The sequence below is a fragment of the Cataglyphis hispanica genome, chromosome 3, assembly GCF_021464435.1.
Source record: "Cataglyphis hispanica isolate Lineage 1 chromosome 3, ULB_Chis1_1.0, whole genome shotgun sequence".
NCBI classification, from domain to species: Eukaryota; Metazoa; Arthropoda; class Insecta; order Hymenoptera; family Formicidae; genus Cataglyphis; species Cataglyphis hispanica.
The window spans coordinates 11,489,870-11,511,713 of record NC_065956.1 but is presented as its reverse complement, the minus strand read 5'-3'; the positions used below and the strand labels follow the sequence as shown (position 1 = coordinate 11,511,713).

The following is a 21,844-nucleotide window of genomic DNA, read 5'->3' as shown; positions in this document are numbered from 1 at the left end:
AGCTTCCTTCTCGCGAGGCGGCACTCTCGATTGCTCCTTACTGTTTTGTTTGCGAAAGCCGAAAGTTTCGCGGCTTGCGAAGGAAAATTGGAGGTGCTAGGGAGCATCGGAGGGGAATGTTCCTATTTCGGGCATTGTGGGAAAACCGAGAAACCGCATTCGAGAGTTTATCGATAACAATAAAAAATAATGAAACGTGTTCTTATCCTTCGAACAATGTGTATTTGTTACCTGATTGAGGGATATTTCACTCGAAGCATGTCTCTATAGTATTGTTATTAAATTACATTGATTCAACTGTTGCTAAATTTTATGGAAAATATTGAACGTTATAAATATTAAATTTTGATTTTTTAATAAAGTAGATTTAATTTAGAATTTATTTTCACATGTTTTTCACGAATTCAAGATTTTATATGTAGTATGTGTATATAGTAATGCAGTTATCTTTTATAATTGCATTTTTTCTTGTTAAATATTAATTAAATTGTAATAGATGTATTATATTTTCAATTTTAAATAGCGAGATTGTGATTTAAAATCGCTTCGCGAAATATTATTGCCTCTTTTCCTATATAGATACGATCCTCTCTCGCATGGATTACAGAACGCATACGTATTCCTGCATGCATACATATCTGCATGCATATGCATGTATTCCTGTGCTCCGCATGTATGCATACGCCGATACGCTAGAGCTGTCCGTATACCATATGTGCAATTTTCTTGAGAGTACCATTAATGCACGCTATCCTGTCTAAGGCAAAACTCGATATTCTTGAAATCCTCCTATAAATGCGGCACTTTCATCAGTTTAAGTAGAAATTCACCGAATGAGATGGCCGGTTATGTCCGGACGATATGCCTTCGGTCCTTTCTTAAAGGGACGGTTGTAAGATTTAAATGGTAAATCCCTATCTCAACGTTTTGTGATTTGATACAGTGAATTTTCTCGCAATGCTTCAAGAGCATTTTACTAACTGTAAAAAGTAAATTAAAAGAAATTAAGATAGGATTTTGTTTCATGAGATTATAAATCTGCTGAAATTCCGGGGTTTATTTTACTTTATCCATTGTAATTTTTTATCAATTTAAATCATTCAATTCTTTACGTTAATATACTTCAAAATTAGAGATAAATAGAAAGAAAAAAATCCAAACATTCTTAAACTTTTAAAATCTAAATAATAAATTACGAATCAAATTTTTGTATGTCAAGCTCTTTTAATCCGTCTATACTTTTTACGGAAATGTTCATCAATGAATAAACATACGATTTTTTTAATTAAGCAATCTTACCGGTGAGATGATTGGTCAAGGCCGTCGTGGGTATAAGATCCGGATTGCCGTCCTCCTCCTCCCCCTTACCAGCGAAAGTAGCGATGCTAGGCTGCTGCGGTGGTTTCGGTTTTGCCGGAGTCGCCGCGTGTCTCCTCCAGAGCGCCATTAGCACACCGGTCACGATTAACCCCAAACCGGTCGCTGTGCCACCAAGTCCAATCAAGATCGGTGACATATCGACCGAGGACGTCGATTCGCCTGCGAATGAAATCTCTACTCTATAAGTCCCTCAGTCTATAAATAATGTATCCCACGTGGTGGCAATCTTCTTCCGGCAACTGTTATGTAATAGGGTTGTGTCAATCTAGATGCTTTTTATACATATATCTATCTATCTGTAATATATTATATAGAAAGAAATTAAAATATATTTTGTATCCATTATATGTATAGTTTATTACTACATATTATCATTATTAGAATCACACTATTTGTCTTGTTAATCATCACTTATTATTATTACTATCACTATATCAATTATTAGAGGAAATATTTCCTTTTATACATCAATCTTTATCTCAATAATTTAATATTGCATATATATTCGGAAATTTTTATTTTTTGATGTGTTTTTGATATTGTCGAAGCCACGTTCTTTTTTCGAATCTGAATAATTATATTTTTCTTTCAGCTTCTCTCAATCAATCAATCTATCCATCTGCCCATTTAACGTCTGTTTCTATTGCATTTCTTCTTCTTGACAAATCAGTATATACGCCTGCTTAAGATTTCGCACAGTGGCTGTGGTCAGACGCGACCGAGCGTTCCAATTTACCTGTCCGACAATCTCTCGTTCTCGGAAGGCTCGGATCCTCGTCGGCACGAGCCGTAATCTGTTTCCAATTAAGGTACGATGTTGGATCCGATCGTTTCGAACTTCGTGGCAGGTTGCATTACGGTGGCCTAACGTTGCGGCTGATTTGTGAGTCGTTCGCTTTGCGAGGTGCAAGAACAGACGAGAGAGAGGTAGAGAGGAAGAAAGAGTGACAGAGAGAAAGAAAGAGAGAGAGAGAGAGAGAGTCTGAGAGGTGCTGTGCGGATTAGGAATAGCTCCGGTTCTGTGGGAACGATGCGCCCGACGCCCGCGTCGTTTCCGCGCCGTCGTTAATCATTCGGCTTTAAACCGCGGAACGGGTGTGCGTATACGTGTGCGAGCGTGTACACCGGGCTTCCTGAAATTACTGCTTTTCTTCAGCTAAAGCTCCCTGGCAAAACTGATTCATTCGACAAAAATCTCTCACCGGCACACAGTAATTATTTCTTGGCTCTAAAAAAAGGCTAATGTGAAATTTCGAAAAAACTACACATCGAATGTGCTTTCTATAATTAAAATATTACATTTCCATCAAGTTCTTATCGATATTTTTACGTAATAGAAACAGGAAATCAATTTGGGAGATTTCAATTGTAACATAGTTTGAAAGTTTAGAAGTGTCCCATACACAATTTAGCACAGTTTGCTAAAGTCTTATATAAAGATTCTGTTAAAATCTGCTTGAAATTAATTGAAGATTCTAGATATAACACGTTTGCAGTTAGAAAATTATGTAGAGTCGGGGCTATTACTATTCCAAATTTTTAACCAAAGAAGTTTGTTTTATGATCTTTAAGAATTTCCAACGTTAAACATCTCGATAATTAAATGTCAAGTCAAAATTCTAAAATTAGATAGCGAAGAATATTATTATATTTATTAGTAATTTTAAAATTAACAGAAAATTCTTTTTCTTTAATCGCTGAAAATATGAAGACTTATGATATCTCAAGATTCTCATCAATTTGAAAATTTGATTAAATTAATCAAAATACAATTTCCAGAGCACTTGATATAAATTGCGAGTATCGTAGCGAGGCTTGTAATTCGATCGCTCTGTAAACAGGCATCCATTGAAGTTGCGCGTCGCATCGGCATGGTACAAACAACCGGCCAGCTAATTTGTTCTCAATTAACAATCAAGTTTCAGTTAAATGCTAATTAACAAAGCACAAAGTGCGTTTATTCGCCACCATTGGTTGTGAGACATAATTGAATGCGAACGAAGCATCGTGGAAACACATTAAAGGAAGGCAACCTATCACGAAGAGAGAACACGCTCCTTCTTTCCCTTAACAGTAACGTTTTAACGCAAAAGGCCGCATACTTTTACGTCCTTTTGCGTTAAAACGAACTGTAGTATGCGATCTGTGTCCTGCTTTTGTGATATTCGCTACTGACCATCAACAATTCTCTCGATAAATTACGAAACAAGGAAAGTTAGTAACTTAAATATGACGCCGTTTTTTCTATCTATGACGTGAAAAAAAAAGCTAAAATATAATTAAATACAAAAAGCTTTAAATATAACAGTTTTTTCAGAATTTAATTTGTCCTTAAATATAATTATTAGTCAAATTTTTTTAATTGGTAACGTTATGTTGTTTGATAGTTCTTCCTTAAATTTTTGAATCTAATTTATCAATTAATTCCAAAAATTTATATTAATACAATTTTAATCCTTTCAAATTTTAATTGAGATCATTATGATGTTTAATATTGAAAATACGCTGTGACTGAATTTTTTTCTGATATGTAAAATAAATTATACATAATTAGAAGTTACATTTGTAGGCTTATCCCTATCGTATCTCCGCGGTTTCTCCTTCGTCCGTGAATTAACGAAAGCAACGATCACTTTCGATAGAGAATCGTCTCTACCGGGTGTCGAGAAAATGGAGGGAAAGCAGGCGCGATGCGAACGCGGCGGAAAGGCAGAATGCATAATAATGGCTCATAAATTTTGACGCTCATAAATTTTCCGTGAGGGTCGATCGCGCATGTTTCAGCGAAACCGGCAACGAGCTCGACCAGAGCTGACCTCGTGTGCGCGCGCCGAACTGTTCAACAGGGATCATTTGCATGTCGCCACTAGCATTTCCGGTTGAGATGGCGTCACAGCCATTCAAATTGAAGGACAGAACTTAACACGCTTGCTCCTCAAATATGCAAACAGGAGCAAGAAGAACGTGAATCCGTAAATTATCGGCACTTTAGGCAGCAATTTTTATAAATAATACATTTTCGTAATACACTTTTTTTTTTGCAGATATTTTATAACACACGATGTCGATTCTATTTTTATGTGTGTAATTACATTATAATGTTAATAAATTTAATAAATTTTTTTTTAGTTTACATAATTTTTTAAATTTATATTAATTTTATATCACACACGATTATTCATATTACTATTTATTCTGATTTATTCTGTATTACTGATTAATATTACTGATTATTCACAGACAAATATTTAACAATGTGAATTTAGGATAAATTCATATCAATCACTTCTTTTCTATAAATACAATGGCATTTTTTGTATCTCTTGTTTTGGTAGAAAAAAATGCTATGGATTGTAAACATCTCAAATTCGAGCGCACCATTTTTATTAGAACATGTTTGTTTGCAATCTTTTGTGGCCAAACAAAGCGAAACTCTTCATCATTGTAATTTCTGCAGTGGGCACTTTTTATCAAACATTAAAAAAAAAATATACGGAAGTTTAATACACAAAAATCGGTAAAGTGCAGATTCTCTCGCGCAATATGCTATTTTTACCACACATCGTATATTTTTGCTGTCAAAGAGTCCGAATGAATAACAGGCAAACGGCCAGCTAGTCGATCGATAAGCTGCGATTTGAACGTCAGTTCGCGGGAGTTGAATAAAGGGTGCATGATGAAACGAGAAAAAAAAGCTTTTTACTCTAGTGCGAACACGTGATATCGATTCTATGCGCTCATGATTATTTGCATTATGAATGAAAGAATTAAGAAAAGGATTACTCTGAAATTTCCCTAGAGTTGCTCTCCATAGATTTTTACTTATGCATAATTTATGAGCTTTTTATCATGCAAACTATATTATGAACTATGTAAAATACTACGCATGTAGAGAAGAATTTAATTTTTATTTTGATATTTTTTTGCCGCATGTGCAAAGAAGATCTATTTATAATTTAAGAACAAATATTTTTAATGAAATATTCTTTTTTGTATGTCAATAATATAGATAATATTAATTTCTTTATTTTCTCATTAATTTTTTTGTTTTAATTGAAAAGCGATTATATAACACATAATATATAAGTCCATTATCTCTCATTTTTTTAACTATATCGAGTGTTTGATAGTCGATTTAATCGAAAAAGATATCGTAAAACGGCAAATTATTAAAAGTCATTATTTTAAACAACCAAAAGTTTTAAATTTTAATTGTAATTTAATCTACTATACTCTCTCTTTTCGTATCTCTATAATTTCAGTTTTAGAAAAAGACAAATAGTGTGTCATAATAATATTGAAATTTAGTATTGGCAGAAGTAGAGATTTTTATTCTTCGACAAAAAATTATCCATTTTCGCGCATTGTAGTATCAATTACCAAACATTTCGCATAAAATCATGGATTGAATCATAGCCTTCAGCAGCACTGATCACGAGCTAGTTAATTTTTTGCTCACCACCACGTGACGATAGAGTGATTGGACTTAGCGGAAACTTACCGGTAAACTTGGCTACTCCTTTTAAGACGACCTCTATGGCATATGGCTCGCTGGAACCTTTCGCGTTTACCGCGTAAAGGGCGACCTTTGCCGGCTTGAGCATCGAGAACTGCCAGGAAGGGCTCGAAGACTCTAGACGACGTTCGCCTACGATGGCAACGAATTTCTGCGGCAGACCGCCGTCGTATCCCTCGACGCAGGATATCCTCACCCAGGAACCGTTCAGATTGTAGGTGGTGCAGTTCTGCAACGGGTAAGGTCTGCCTGCGAAGAAAATGCGGCATTGGAGATCGTGAGAGCCGAGAAAAAGCAAGAGGAAGAATGCGATATCTGATTAGGAAGAGAAGAGATCACACCCTCAAAAAGAAAGGACAGTTCATTTCTCGAATAAGTTTATTTTCTTCTCATTTTGCTTTTTGTTCTGATCTCTCTCTTCTATCCTTTACTTAAAAATCCTCCTAATTTTTATTTCTTGGAGCTCTCTTAAATGTTTTATATAAGAATACAGAAAAGAGAAAATAATTATTGCAATAACAAATGTGAATTTGAAAAAAAAAGTTAAAATGTTAATTAATTTATAGCATTTGTTATAAATTAGTTAATAGATGAATTATAATTATCAGTAATACTATTTACACGATTTCTTTAAAATTAAACATTTTAAAATTCTTTAATATTTTAAAAATACAGTAAATGTAAAAACATGAACAAAAAGCTATTTCTCCATTATAAAATACATAGATTCGTATTACGTATAAAAAAACATTTTTGTAATTACGTTTCTGATATTTTCAACTGCAAATCAAATTCGTAGATAAATCACAGCAAGATCAAGCCCCAGACAAACATGTTGTCAACACTATTTTTTATATTTATAAAGATAAATAGAAATATTTACTTGATGGAATATTTGATAAAATAACAAACAGCAACAATTTAGTAAAAAAACATTTAAAAAAATCTTGGTGATATACATTTAATTATATAATCGTACGTATTATTTTATTATTATCTAAATATAATTAGATAATAATTTTTTTGTTTCTTTTGTTCAATCAATATCCTTTTGTTTATTCTATATAGCCACCGTTATTTTTTCTCAACATGGTCAATTAATGATCTTTTCAATTTAATATATATTTTTGTCATATTTCCATTTATTTAAGAAATCTAGCTCCAATATTTTATACATTTATCTCCTTATCTTTATCTTTTTTTTTACGAGAAAGATTTAAGCCGCTACAAGAGCGCCAAAATTGAAATTCTAACAATATAAAAAAGATGAGATTGCCGCAATGCGCGCGTTTCACAAATTTCGCTTTATTACCCAGCGCAAATTACGCCACATTTTTAAGGCAATAAAATTATATTATATGCGAAACCGTTATTATCAGCTACGCCGGTGGTGCATTAGCCAAGAATTCATATTGTACACAAATGCGACTAAAAAGTTTCTACTGTCAGCCATTACATATCGTTTAATAATCTTTTGTGCTATAAAAAAAAATCCATAAATTAACAATCAGACTGGCTCTTGGCAAAATTCTTTTTCTCGTTAACACGTGATGACGCGTCAAAGATTGTTCCATCCTCTGTGTGATCCTTTTCAAAGATAGAGGGTCAGCACACTCACAAGTCCATTTGGTTTCCTTTATATTTTCTCAATTTTAATTTCTAAGTTAATAACATTTGTAATATTATATAATATAAGAAATATAAATAATACATGGAGAAACAGCGGTGATATTGCGGATTTTTCTCTCGTAGAGAATTCTCCAAAAGCATCGTGGCCAATGCGAGATTCTCTCAGTTGTTGCAAGTGCAACAAGAAGAAGAACGCGAAAGATCATTGCGGTGTGTCTTGCCGACGCATGTCCTGCCATTATTACACAGTTCCACTGCATTTATTTTTGCCGTGTATCGCGCAATTGCTTTTGCCATCGCTAATCTCCTGGAAAGTGCAAAACAAAAGAAAATAGCCCGGAGAAAGAAAGGGAGGCTAATAGCACACGTCGTTGTTCACAGACGGCAGCTATGGATTAAAGCGCCGGTTTTAAAGCGCTTATCTTTCGTCATCTGCTTTATTATCCATGCTCATATCGTGCGTGCAACTCGAGACCGCCATTCCGTTCTCAAGGGGAAAAATGTGAAAATTCATAATTATCTCTCATTTTCCCTGAATACAAAATTACATTGGAAACTTGGAGAAAATCTATATAGTTTTAGTATTCTTTAATATCTTCAATCAGGTATTTTTTGACAAATTTATAACCAATAAGTTTTCGGGGAAAATTTCATATAATGTATTTTATTTGTGACTGTTTAATTTTTAGTTGATTCTCTATAATTATATTTTAAATTAAACTCTTGTTTAAACGCGTAAACAAAATTCCCTCAAAAAATTCAAACTTATTTATTCTAAGGTTTAATTAATTATAATTGTTAAACTATTATATATATTTATATTAGTTATATATAACTTTCTAAATTTATTACGATTCGAATATATTTAATCAAAAAAACGAATGGAAAGAAATCAAATTAGTAACTCAATTAAGAACACGCACGACATTATCAAGAAAAAAATTAAAGTTTTGACAGTTTTCTAACATGATATTGTAATCGCGCTATTACATACTATTCATTAAAAATCGAAAATTATCTTCAACTCATATTTAGAAATATCTATTTAAAATATCCTAAAATATCACTGTTGTTTTCATTTTTATAAATTCTTCGACCTATTTAAAGTCAATTTTTTTTAGAATAAAAGACAAAAGGCATGCGACAGTTCTAGGACGTCATACATTTACAATAAATTTATAACCACTGTACTCGCGAATTGGGGTCGATTTTAATACTTTGTTTCTCTGAGATCGCCTTAACGCGAAGATTAAATCGCGGAACTTGCCAACGTGCGCTCCTTGTTTATGGTCTCTTCAGGACCTTCTTTTACCAGAGAACGTGCATTAACGAGGAATAACGGGGTTCGCATCATCGTTCCAATTAAATCATCGAATATTCGCGTCAGTAAAGATCACGTCATTGTTTGTACCCAACGTAAAATTTTTATCAATCACGCAGCTCGAACATTGATGAAAAGTTTATAGAGTAAAATAAAATCGATGCGGTTTTTGTTTCCGCTGATATAATTGTGTGCATTCGCAATCGGTCTCTAAAATTGGATCTATTCAATGCCGTATTACATATGTGCGAAGAGATAAAAAAAATACATAAAAATTTTATGATTTTAAAAGCGTAAAATAACGAAAGAATTTTCATTTTCATTACTTTCAGTTTGTCGCATCAATAAATTGTTTAAATTGAAGCGAAAGAGTTCTGAACAATTTTTCGTATATAATTAACATCGTTAAATAGACATCTATTTCTTTATATTTTTATATGATATTTATTATATACGGAGTAAGACTTATATTTATGATAATATTACGCGGAGTTTTAATAATGATAACCCAGTATCGATAAATATCGATACACGATCATCAAGATCATTGCGATGCGAAATAGCGTGCGCGCAGGAAAACTGCGTATTCGCTAATTATATAAGGAATACATTGGACCGATATACGAAATAAATTATATGTCCAATTACCGTGAGCGGACAGGTCATAGTAGCCGAAGCGGGAAAAGAATAGTCCGCGGTGCTTCCGGCGAACTAAAATCGATTTGGTTGCCCGTTCGTCGACGAGGCGATATCGCGGCTCGTCGAAAACACGGGGAACCATGACTGCGGAACGGACAAGACTTTTCCGGTGCGACACGAGGATTCAGGAGCCAGCACGACGACGGCGACAGCGGTGGCGGCACGACAGGCGTTATACCTCGTAATGAACATATTCAATTACGGTTTTCATTAAATTCCCGCAAAAAAGCGCGCGACCGACGCGGGCGAATTTCAGCGTGGCGTCTCTCGTTGTGCAACGTCCCGCGTTTCTCCCTTTCTTTTTTTCATTTCTTTTTTCCTCTTCTTTTTCCTCCTCCTCTCTTTTTCTTAATCCTCGCGACTTTCCTCGTCAAATTTCCGCAAGTCGTGACACGAGTGAGAAAGCGCATACGTTTGACATCGAAATTTTTCATTCATTCGATTTATGTATTTATATTAATCCGTTTATATAATAATGAGCTTCAATAACAATATAAAATAAAAAAATATGATGTTTGTTAAAATATCTTTTAAAAAGAAGCTGAATTAACCACGAATCTATATTTTAGAATCGTTGCGATGAATAGCCGCACATTTGCATATATATATAATTATTGATGTAAATACATAATAATTGACAATATTGAATTTTGGAAAGCTGAGAAGATTGATAAATATTATCCTTCGCGATGTATACGTTAACGTGGTCAGATTATAATATGATTCTACGTGGGTATTGTGTTACTTGATTATAATATTAATAAAGAGATGGCTTTAATTACGCGCTATAAACTGCTAAATTATTCTGGTGCAATAATAGTTATATTTCCACTAATTATGAATTAATGTTTGTACACAATATAATAACAATGAACACACACAGTATACAATGAATGCACGGAACAGAATAACAATGATAATGAAGAGCAATCAATTGGGGAACACATATCTCGAATAGATAATATTGTCATACCTTGGATCGCGCATTCACTGTTTTGTAAATAGTTAAATACATTAAATATGCTGTTTTAACTTTAAACAGTCCTTTTACGGCTAGCAAACGTATATACGGAAAAATGGAAAATAAACCATCTGTGTTATTTAACATTTGCGAATGCGGATAGTAATTAAAAATTATTTTATTCACTACAAAAAATATTTTCGAACGAATATAAAAAGTTTGTATACATAGCAAATGATCTGTCGTGTTATTTATTTTCCACATTAAATAAAAATGCGGCGGAAAAATAGTTACTAGAACTTTAACCAATATATGAGAAGATATTGCAATCCCCCGTAAAAGAAATCTTAAATTTTTATCTTTGCGATAAAAATTAGATATATATCTATACGAAGAAATGATATTTTTATACTGTAGAAACATATATGCACGCAATTGTCATTAGGAGATATTCCAACAAATAATTTTTCAACAAAAGCTAAAACTATACTATTGCAACTACACTATTGAATATTTGTTGTGTACTGGCAATTGATAGTTTATGGATTTTGTAAATCTGCTTCGTTGTTTTTTTTTTTTTACGCATGTGTTTTTCCATTTAATAGCATTTTGAGTTGTATAAACAAATATAAAATAAAACAAATCAGATTTGACATAAAAATTGAGCTCAGTGCAAAAATAAAAATAAATAAACACTTTATACTGAGCTGTGTACAACAAATATTGTTCCCCTTCTATAATCAAATTATTACTAAAATAGTTCGAAAAACATATTGTGTAGTACTTGTATTTTTTTTTAAACCAGCTAGTTTCTTTTTAATCTCTAAATATTTATTATTCTATTATTTAAGATTGTACACCTCACCACTGGATTAATAATTAAGAGGAAAAGACAAGTATAGTAAAGGTAGGAAACTAAACTTGCACGAACCTGCGGCAATGACTTGATAGAGGCAGGGCTGCTTGGAATGACCTACGGTATTGCTGGCCCAGCAGCCCAGAACCCCGTAATCCATATCGGTCAACGGAGTGTAATTAAGCTTGCTAGTTGTGCCCTCATTGGTGTACTTGGTGGACGGAATGTCGCTGAGGTCGCCGCTGTTATTGAAGGTCCAATGGAAGGTCACATTGGTGGGGTTGGCCTCGACCTCACAAACTAAACTTATGGTCTCGTGCTTCAGAGCACCTTCCTCGGCATGCACTTCCTCGGGCATGTTGATCGGTGGCGGGGTGGCGTTCTGGTGCCTCCAGCCTCCGCCTGAGTTTAGCACGTGCTTGCAAACGGGAGCGACTACGGCATGACGTATAGATTTTGGCACTTTACTATGTATTCTAGGCAGGAACCCACGAGAAGAATACAATCGAGATAAATCATAAACTAAGGGAAAAGTGTAAAACAAAATAAAAAGACCTGCATATACATTATAAATATATAACTTGAAATAAAATATAATCACGAATATACCGCATTATAATTTTATAATATTTCAAAGAAGATAAACATACACAACATTGCAAAAATATAAAATGATAATGAATTTTTTGTATAAATTTTTTTTTTATAATTCTTGTTTCCAGTTGTAAGATATTAAATATTAATTTTAATATCTACAAAAAAAATTATATAAATAAGAAAACTCTGTTGAAAATTTTTTTATTGATTCTTATTGACTTTTTACAATAAGTGCATATTCTTTAATGGAAAATATTTCAATTATTTTGGTGGTGAATATTTTTTTAAGAAAATCAAATATAGATTTATTTAAAATCATTTATTATAAACTTAAGAATAGTGTTGTAAAATATATTGAATTTGGCATAATATGTGGAGTAATACGAGTCAAGAGTATTATTGTTGGCCGAAATATACGCCAAGTTATCGCACAATGCTGGTTAACCCGCAGTTTAACAGATGATATAATTAATAATTACGCTGCGTGTGAAATCTGTGGCTGCTAAAACCAAGTTTACTGAACCGACATATGTATTTATTACTATTTTAGAACAAAAACGGACATAACTATGTACTTTGGCGAGTCAGTAAGACAAATGATGCACGGTATATTTCAAATTTCCGAGCTTTTTCGTCGAGCTTTCTCAAATTGACGCACGCTAGGTAAAGCCAATAAGAAGTTACGACGCTATAACATTCGCCGTATTTCTAACCGATAAGCTAAATTTTTGAAAAATATTCCGCCTGCGTACCAGCGCGCGAAACACGCGTCGGACAAAAGATTGGGATTTTCAGCGAGATTCTTTTGCATAAACGTTATATATTAGACAGCAGGAGAGTGGTCCCTACAAGCGGGCGCAGATCGATAATCGTCCGCGGTATAACCGGCCGTTTTATTTATACTTTCCAACACCGTAAAATCGGAGCGCGAGGATTTACGCGACGCGTAGATATTCCATAAAATATTGGAGACTTTGGCGAAGTAGTAGCGGACCGATCGTGATCAGCTGCGAGGTGTACGAATAGATAGAAGATAAAAGCGCTAAATTTCTGAGTTTCTCGACTTTTGTTTTTTGCAATTTTTATCCTAAATCTTCTAATTTCTATATTCAGGATTATGCAAAAAAAATCATTTTTTCAATTCCGATTCAGTATTTTGAAAAAACTAAAATATATTTTATAAAATTATCTAATTCTCTCTAGACACTTTTCTGATTCATCTTATATAGCAAGAAATATTAAATAAATATATTTATATTTAAATCATTGTGCTCTCATATTGTATAGCTTTCAATATAAGATTTTGTAAGTACAATATTATATCCTGTACCTGCATTGTGCTGATTTGAACGAAATTTTATAATCAATATTTTTTTTTCCAAAGAGCAGAATTTATATTTTTCTGAAAAGATTAGATTTTCGTCTAGTAAAATATCAGCAATTAACATTTCATTAGAATTTCTTCTTTCTAATTAAATATGAATTCCGAAAGACAAAATAAATCAATTCTCTCTATTCCTTGTTTGTATTTCAATATTTTTAATTCTAAGAAAATGTAATTCTTAAATATCTCGGTTATTGTGGATTGTTAAGAAACTTCCACCGATTGTTGAGCCGCAACGGCTGTGCAAAACCGCGTTCCAGCGACATTCGTCGCCGCGGAATTTCATCGTGAGGGGAAGGTGCCATGCCAGCGAGGCCATTAAAGCGGTGCTTTCACGAGGACGGCCTGCCCTGCTTACGGGCACAAGAGAGCGTAAAACACATACTTACACAAAACCTCGAGATTGACTATGTTGGACTTGGCGCGGCCCTCGACGTTCCCGGCCATGCAGGTGTACCCTCCGGCGGACTCTCGAGTTATACTCTGCAACACCAGCGAATGGTCCGAGAGCACCACGCCGGCGGTGACGTTGTGATGCAGCTGCTCCTTCTGAATAAGCAAACGAGATACCTGGGTATCTGAATGTCAACGAACTGCTATGTGCACGCGTGCAGAAACGACCCGCAACACGTTTTAGCGTGACACAGTATTTGTCCGAATAATATCAACTTGCGTTGCGTTACACACGATATTTCTAGACGAGACGCAATTCAGCCGAATTCCGTCCCCAAGCAACAACTTAGTTAATTTGAATCAATCTGAATCAATACGAGCTTAAAGCTCAAGTATGAAAAACGAATATTATTTCGCGCGAATTAATTTAAAAAATATCAATGGTCTCTTTACCAAATTAAAATGAAATTATTATTAAAATAATTGTTATTGTGTGTATTATTATTAATAGGTATTATCATTAATATAATATATTATTATTATTATTCCAAGAATAGTTTTAATCGGCTTTTGAATAGAAACGCGCCATAGAGACGCCCGCAAGATTCTTAGATAGCGGATGAAACACCGACAATCGTTTCTGGAAAGGAGTAGAGCTTTCCGCGTACTTCTCTCTCTCTCTCTCTCTCTTTCTCTTTCCGCGTCAAATTCCCGCAGGACTCGACGGCTCTCATTGTTACCCGTCGTAAATAAACAAATTTGTCTTAGTCTTGGCATTCAGTACCGCTTCCGCCTCGGCGGAGATCGTGTTGCTGCTCGGGAGGAAGCAACCGCGGCCCGCCGCGGGTCGTCGTCTGCTCGAGGAGGTCGGACAAAGGGAATTTACGATGTACACTTGTCCTCCCACTATCTTCCCTATTTCCTCTTCCGTCTTTTTCCTTTTCTGCCTCTCGTCTTCTCTCTTCCGTGGGATAATTCGTGGGCATTTTTTTTTTCTGTGCTTCATCGTTACTTCTTCCTCGTCTCTCCACACGCCTTTCCTTCATCCATCTCTATCATCGCTCTCTTCGCGATTTTCCATTTTATTTCCTCTCTTTTTGCCTGAATCCCGTCGTGTATAGAATACCATATAGAAATCGTAAGCATATTCTTGGCTGGCATACTTCAAGAGCGCTCTCCGCTTACAAATTTTTCTTAAAAAGAATTCAATTGAGAATGATCCTTCCTCTCTTACAATGTTTTAATTTTAGATAATAAATATATCCTTTGCGCGACAAATTTGTATATTAAAATGTTACGATACTTCTTTTGAAATTAAGAAACAAAATTCTATTATCTGTTTAACAGCACCAGCAAATTATTTTAACTTCATTACCAATATCCTGATACTTTTAAATTTTATTATTTATTATGTGATTCTCTTTCAAAGAATATCTCGTAATAATTTTTCCTAATCGTGCTCTTTCACGCGCAAATCGAAGTATAACCCGCCCTTTTTTCTGTATCATTCGAGAACGATAGCGCCATATCCGCGCTTTGCAGCACTTGCTTCACCCTTCGGATGCGGATTTAAGCGAGAGGAAAATTCCGTTCGGCTGGAAGCATCGACGCGATCGTGATGCAACATATTTGTACGCTTTAAATCACGAAGAGATAACAGTTTTTTTTCTCCCCGAGGTCAGTAAAAACATGAAATAAAGTCCACCGAAATTCACGATGTGGTTTGATGTCGTCTGGTTTTTTTCGAGAGAATAAAATTTTTTGAAACAGCATACGTTTTATGTATTCAGCAATTTTTGAGTATTTGAACTTTATAAAAAAATAAAAGATATATTAAATTAAAATAAACTAAAATTACATTAAAGATGTATATAAGAGTAATACTTTCTTAAATACTATTTAAAAGTATTTATTCATTAATTATCTTATCTATCGACTTAACATGTAATCCCTCATAATCAATTCTATTTTCTGAATCTTTGTAGATGAGTATATTCAAAATGTGCAATGAAAATTAATTATTATATAAAGCTCAATAACATTAATAGAGTATATCAATTATAGGATATCAATTCATTCGTCGAAATGAATTAAGAATCGGAAAGGATTAAGGATGCTTCGAGGATGTTGCGGAGAGTTGCATTTACAAGGTTCGATACCCAATGAGCGGACAAAATCGAAATAATGTCGAGAGAAGGTAGATACAGCAGCAATAACGACCGCGAGGGAAGAGGCTCGCGTGCTTGTTTCAGATGAGTAACGAGCTCCGTATCTGTCCTTCTCTCCATGGAAACTCTATTAAGTACGTATGTACCGAGGGTGCCTGCAGTATCGCTGCAGAATCGGGAAGCGATACGTCTTCGCGAGAGACAGTATCGCCGTTGTATATGCGCATTCCTGTCAATGTCTTAAGCTTTAAGCGCTCATGAAAAGCAGAGAAGCTTCACGATCTCATGGTGCATAATGGCCAATGGAGCCTAAGCTCCCTGTAGCTTGATATAAAAAAAATAAAAATTTAGAGGTATTAGCTTTTTTTTTATATGAAATTTCAGATAAATCTAAATTTGTGAATTAGAATATTAATTAGATTAGTTCAAATAAAATATCTAAACGAATATTATATTTTATCTATATTTTATCAAAGTAAAGGCAGGCACAATACGATTTTCTATACTTTCACAGAACAAAAAATTGAATACTCCAGCCATCTCTCCTATGTTCTTCCATTAAAAACGGACTTGTCATATCTATATTCCATGATTTCCTTTAAAAATCCTAGTTTTAATAACATCAATAATTTCAGCCACTTTTGCAGCCGAGCGATTCGTATTTTCCAATGAATAATCCACGTTGTCAACGAACGTGAACTATTCCTATCTCGAAAACTCTCTCGCGGCGCAAATGGAATTTCCTATTTCGACGGCCACCTCCAGGATCTGCCGTCCTGTGGGACTCGCGTATTCTCGGAGAGAACTCTCTCTCTCTCTCTCTCTCTCTCTCTCTCTTGTCTTACCGTTTTCGCGTAACATGACGCCGTCGTATTAGACGTTAAATATACGTACCGTGTCAGAGACCGGGTGATAGGAGCGCGTGCTTCGTTCCGGAATATATCCGTGTCACCGGGTATAATATACACGAAGCTCCCCCGGACTCGAGACACGGACGATAAGTTGCAACCCCCTCCGCCCCCTAGCTCTCGCAGCAACACTCCGTTACGATGGTACGTGCATCTTACACCGCGTGTATCTCGTCGGCGAAAAGTTACGCCATTCGCTCGGGTTATGCATAAGTAACAGCTAAATCCTTTTTTAACTTTCAACTCGCGCCCGAGCATGCTTCCTCGTGGCTTCCTTTTGTGAGATGATGCGAGAAGATATCTTCTGCGGATGCGAGTCTTTTCTCAATGGAGAATTACAGAGATTGAAAACGTGGTACGATTTCGGTGAATTGAAAGCCGAGCTGATGCTTTAAGCCAGTTTGAATTTTATGACTTTTTCGAAGATGAGTTACTTTCGAAGATTACATAATAATTTGTTAGTTTAAAATATAATGAAAAATGTACAATATATAAGATATAACAACTTGAGAAATAACGCGCAGGAAGTAATAAAGTCTAAACCAAGAATATATGGTAATGATAACACATACATTTTGAGAGAAGAGAATTTAAATTTAAATATAAACATTATATGTTACAACATACATATGTCCAACATACAGAAAATTTGGCCGTATTTCCCCATATGAGTAATTTTTCATCCCATTTCCGTGATGAAACGAGATACATCGATATCAAATTATTTCCAATATTGGATAAAGTTTCGAATTCCCAAAATACGTGTGATGACTCTAATCGGCGGAAATTCAATTTCCACTCAATCGTCGCAAAATGTGAAATGTCGCCTATAATACGATATAATGATGTTATGTCATGGCTCACGGTGTGTAACGCTCGCCGCAAACGTTAAACGTAATAATCATGTACCGACGATTTCGGATTTACACACGTTTTGCTCAACCGATTCCTTTATATTACACAGTATCCATAACAATGTAACACAATTTCACGAGATATCAGATAAAATGGTAAACGACAAAATGACAATTGTTTGTTTGTAACTGTAGCAATGTATTAAGCTGCAATGTTTAAGTGAGAGATATGTTTAAATGTCAAAAGCCTGCGTTTGCGAGTCGAGTGTGATTTCGAATTCCCATCGTGATTGCGATTCTCTATAAATTTTTTTCGCATAAAAATATATATTCTACGAGAAACGTTAAACATCCAACATTTCGTAACATGATTATTGCAAATATAAAAAGCGCGTAGAGAAAAGTTACTTAAATAATTGGCGTATACAAGGTCGAATTGCATACAACACATGCGTTATTTCGCGCTCGTGTGATACAAAATAAAAATTTGCTGCGAGCGGTTTCAAAGGCACATCCAAATTGTCGGCCATTTTTTATATCTCTTTCGATTTCCAGACGAAATGGCAGGCAGCTGCGAACTAATCCGCCGCTGAATCGTCCGGATAATGCTCATAGCTGCATGCACAATTTTCGCTCACACACGAAAAAAATATTCCCACAGTCTGAATATTGCGTATCTTTGTTTCTTATCGCCGCTTGAATAATTATATAAAAGTGTTTTATCGATCGCGACTTTAAGAAAAATATTATTTAACCTGTTTATTTTTTGTAATGTTACTTATATTTTAATATTCATCATCTGTGAGATTTGTAAATGAAATAATGAATAGAGAGAAAAGACGAGTTTTATAGTAAAAAATATATATTTTTAGCATTATTTATCTTCCTTTTCTGTCTAATTTTAATATTCCTTATGTTTATAATTCTCGAAACTTTGTGTGTGCTCTCTCTCTCTCTCTCTCTCTCTTTTTCTTTTTTATAATAATTAAAAATTACAATCAAAAAAATTCTTTTGATGAAAGGGTGAGCTGAGTAATGTGTAACAAAAATGTAGATAAAATTTGTCTTTTGAATCTCTGAGTCGGCCTCGAACCTGGATTAATTCTGAATTTTTGATAAAGACGCGATTGAAGCGCAGGAGTGTCACCGCGAGCGAGTGCCGCAATTTTCGCAATGGTGAACGCACGACGTGCGTTCGTTGGCGCAAACATGCGCGCTCCATCCGTCCGTTGGCCATAAAATTTTTGTCGCACGAATGTTTTTACGAATTGGTAAACCAATGGCGACCGGTGATTCGTGGGCGATTTATCGGTTCGGTTCGACGAGCAGAGCGGGATGAGCGGAACGGGAGAGGTGTGCGACAACGGGTGCTCGTAAATTTACAATAATTTCGACGAGAATGCACATCGGCGCTCGCATGTCGTCCAACGAATAGCTGCAGACATTCCGAAATTATTCTTGCTCTAAAATTCTATTCGGATGATGGATAGAACTTATTCTCTCCGCTCCCGAAAATTCACCGCGGATCGTAAATCGGATCCTTAAATCCTTTGCGAAAACTCGGACATTGGTAATAACTTAGTGAGAAAAAGCAACGAAGCAAATTGAGGCTTGAAAACTAATAAAGTAAAAAGAAAAGATACTAAAACATTCAGAGTTGTCAGGTTCTTTATTCTTTTTTTCTAAAAGAAAAAAGTTTTTTCTCTTTCGCTCGCGTTCCTCTTATATATTCTTTATATTATAAATTATTTCAAAAGAGACGTAAGAAAATATCTCGAAATGTCTCCAACTCGAAACAGCTATATCTTTTTTCGTTCCTTTTATATAAAATACTGTCCAATTAAAAGTTTCTTTCCGGGATTTACGGCGGAAGAAGAGTATTCCCGTTCGAATCATATCGAGCGTTGCCTTCGATTTCCTCGTGCGATTCGCCAGCCCGTTTATCCGAGACGTACACAGCCTCGCACTTACCATCGCGTCTCCTCCTGCGGCACCAGACCGATAAATAATTCGCGAAATTCCGCCTGGAATTCCCCGGAGTCGCGTTTACGGCATCTTGCCCCTCTAAAGAAAAATTTTCGTCCCCTCCAGCAGCGCGCGCGACTATCCGAGGGAGAAAATCGTCCCGTAAGAGCGACGCGAAAGAAGCGACTCGATATTCCTCCTTTGTGAGGAGTCGTGAGGATCTTCGTCCTGCCTCTTAAAAGTTTAAAGAGGACAGTCAACATTCTTCCTCTCACTACCGTCTCTTCGTTTAAAAATGCAACAACGTCACGCTGCTGCGAAACCGAGATAAACGATCCGCGAAATTGTCCGAAGAACATGCAAAAGAAAGACAGATAGAAGAAGAGAGGGGGAGTAAAGGGTAGAGAGATTCAGAAACTATACTTTTTAACCGAAACATTGTGTATCATACTCTTTATGTTTGTCAAAATAGATTACATCAAGTTTTAGATGACTAAGATCTCGCGAAATCCTTCATTACGTTAAATGGCATTATTCTTGAAATAGTTGCTTTCTAAAATTGTCATTTTTTTCTGCAAGTAATATTATGAAGCTGTTATGAAAGACGTTCGGGCATTTATGTATTAATATCTATTATTTATGAATTAAAATAATTTTATGCTGATTATCTCACATTAACTTTGCTCTCTTTCATTTCGTTGTTATTATTATTGTCATTGTTTATGTATGCTTACAAGATTACGTCAAATATAGAAGTATCATTGTGAAATCAATATCAAAAGTAATTTCCATTCCATTCTAATCTCATATGCTGAAATTTGGTTCGATCGATTATAAATAAAAAAAAAGTTATTTCTTTTAATCTCGGTGCACAATTTTCAAATATTTGCATATTATATGACTTGCATTATTTATCTACAGAGTACGAGAACCAGAGCGATGCAAGTTATGACAGAGAGGAAAGATATTATCGTGATCTTATATATAAATCCAGCTGACAGATTGGCTCGGGTTGGCGAGAATAGTACCGTTGTAGAAGCTTTGTAGTATTCAGTTCTGTTCTGGGGATTAACCAGCGACTATTCCTGGTCCAAGCGAGCAATGCAGTTTCCTCGGAGAAAGGCGCAGTTTAAATATCGCACAACGTTCTTGTAGGATGCAAGGATATTGCGTCATGAACAAACCAGGGAAATGCTCGCAGGATATCGTCATCTCGAAGAAGAGAAAAAAAGAGAGAGCGAGGGAAAATGATGAAAGACGTAATCTCGCATAAGAAGCTTAACTCTGGCGATTCTCGAATGATCGAAGATAAAAGTGAATCTGCGCGGTGTACTTTTCGACAATTGTCTCCGCAGAAAAAAAAGTATATCATAAAAATAATATTTTTTTTGCAAAAGGATGAAAGTCTAAAGTTGAATGACAGAAACAGCGGAGTTTTTCTATGTTGTCACCTTCCTTCTGTTTGCTAAAGTAGAGGAAATAATTTATACTTATAATTTTAATTAATTTTTTAGTGCAAATCACACATCTCACACATTCGCACTGAAAGAAAATTTGGAAGGAAATAAAGATCGATGTTTGTGTAGTTTTGCTGGAATGCAAGATTTTCTTGGAGGATTCTTTGTAAAAATTTATAGTAAAAAAATTCGAAACACGTTTTCCTATATAGCTTCCTCATGACTAATCCGAAAGATCGTTCTTTTGCGTCGCAGTATCTTCGAATCTGATTAATTATCGTCGTTGCAACAGCACTTTGCTTTGATCGTTGTAATTATTCGGAGGTTGAAGATCCTCCCGCGCTAACTTTGGCAATTCGTTTCTTCGCGTACATCTCCAGAGACTGGTAATGCAAGAGAATATTTAGTTTGTCTTAATCCGAGATGATCTTCCTTTAGGGTTTGTAAATAATACATATTTATATGTTCTCGATTAAATAAAAAAATACTGAACGCACGAGAAAACAAATTCTATAAAAATTCACGCAGCTAATCGCGAGTTTATATCTTCAGGATTTTGACGCGCGTAAATTTATTGCAAATTCTGAAGATTTAATCCGTTAAAAAATTTTAACGGAAACTTACAAATAATTTCAAATATATATCTTCAGAATTCTATATAACGCGCATAAATCTTTTATTATTTTTCATAATTTATCTCTTTATGATATTTTATATTATTATAATTTAATTTATAGATTAAATTATAAAGATTAA

At 34.8% G+C, this 21,844-nt stretch overlaps 1 protein-coding gene across 3 annotated transcripts in view; it reads right to left on the bottom strand.

The window, feature by feature from the left end:
* LOC126859234 (nephrin-like) overlaps positions 1-21,844 on the bottom strand; it is a 223,107-nt gene that overhangs the window by 2,095 nt on the left and 199,168 nt on the right. For 2 of the 3 annotated variants that reach the window (XM_050610297.1, XM_050610296.1), the window contains exons 10-13: positions 13,733-13,892; positions 11,438-11,797; positions 5,882-6,145; positions 1,300-1,554 (exon numbers count right to left, since the gene is read on the bottom strand). In XM_050610297.1, the coding sequence (XP_050466254.1) occupies positions 1,300-1,554; positions 5,882-6,145; positions 11,438-11,797; positions 13,733-13,892 (1,039 nt within the window). The remainder of the gene's footprint in view (positions 1-1,299; positions 1,555-5,881; positions 6,146-11,437; positions 11,798-13,732; positions 13,893-21,844) is intronic. The other variant, XM_050610298.1, reaches the window with a different exon arrangement.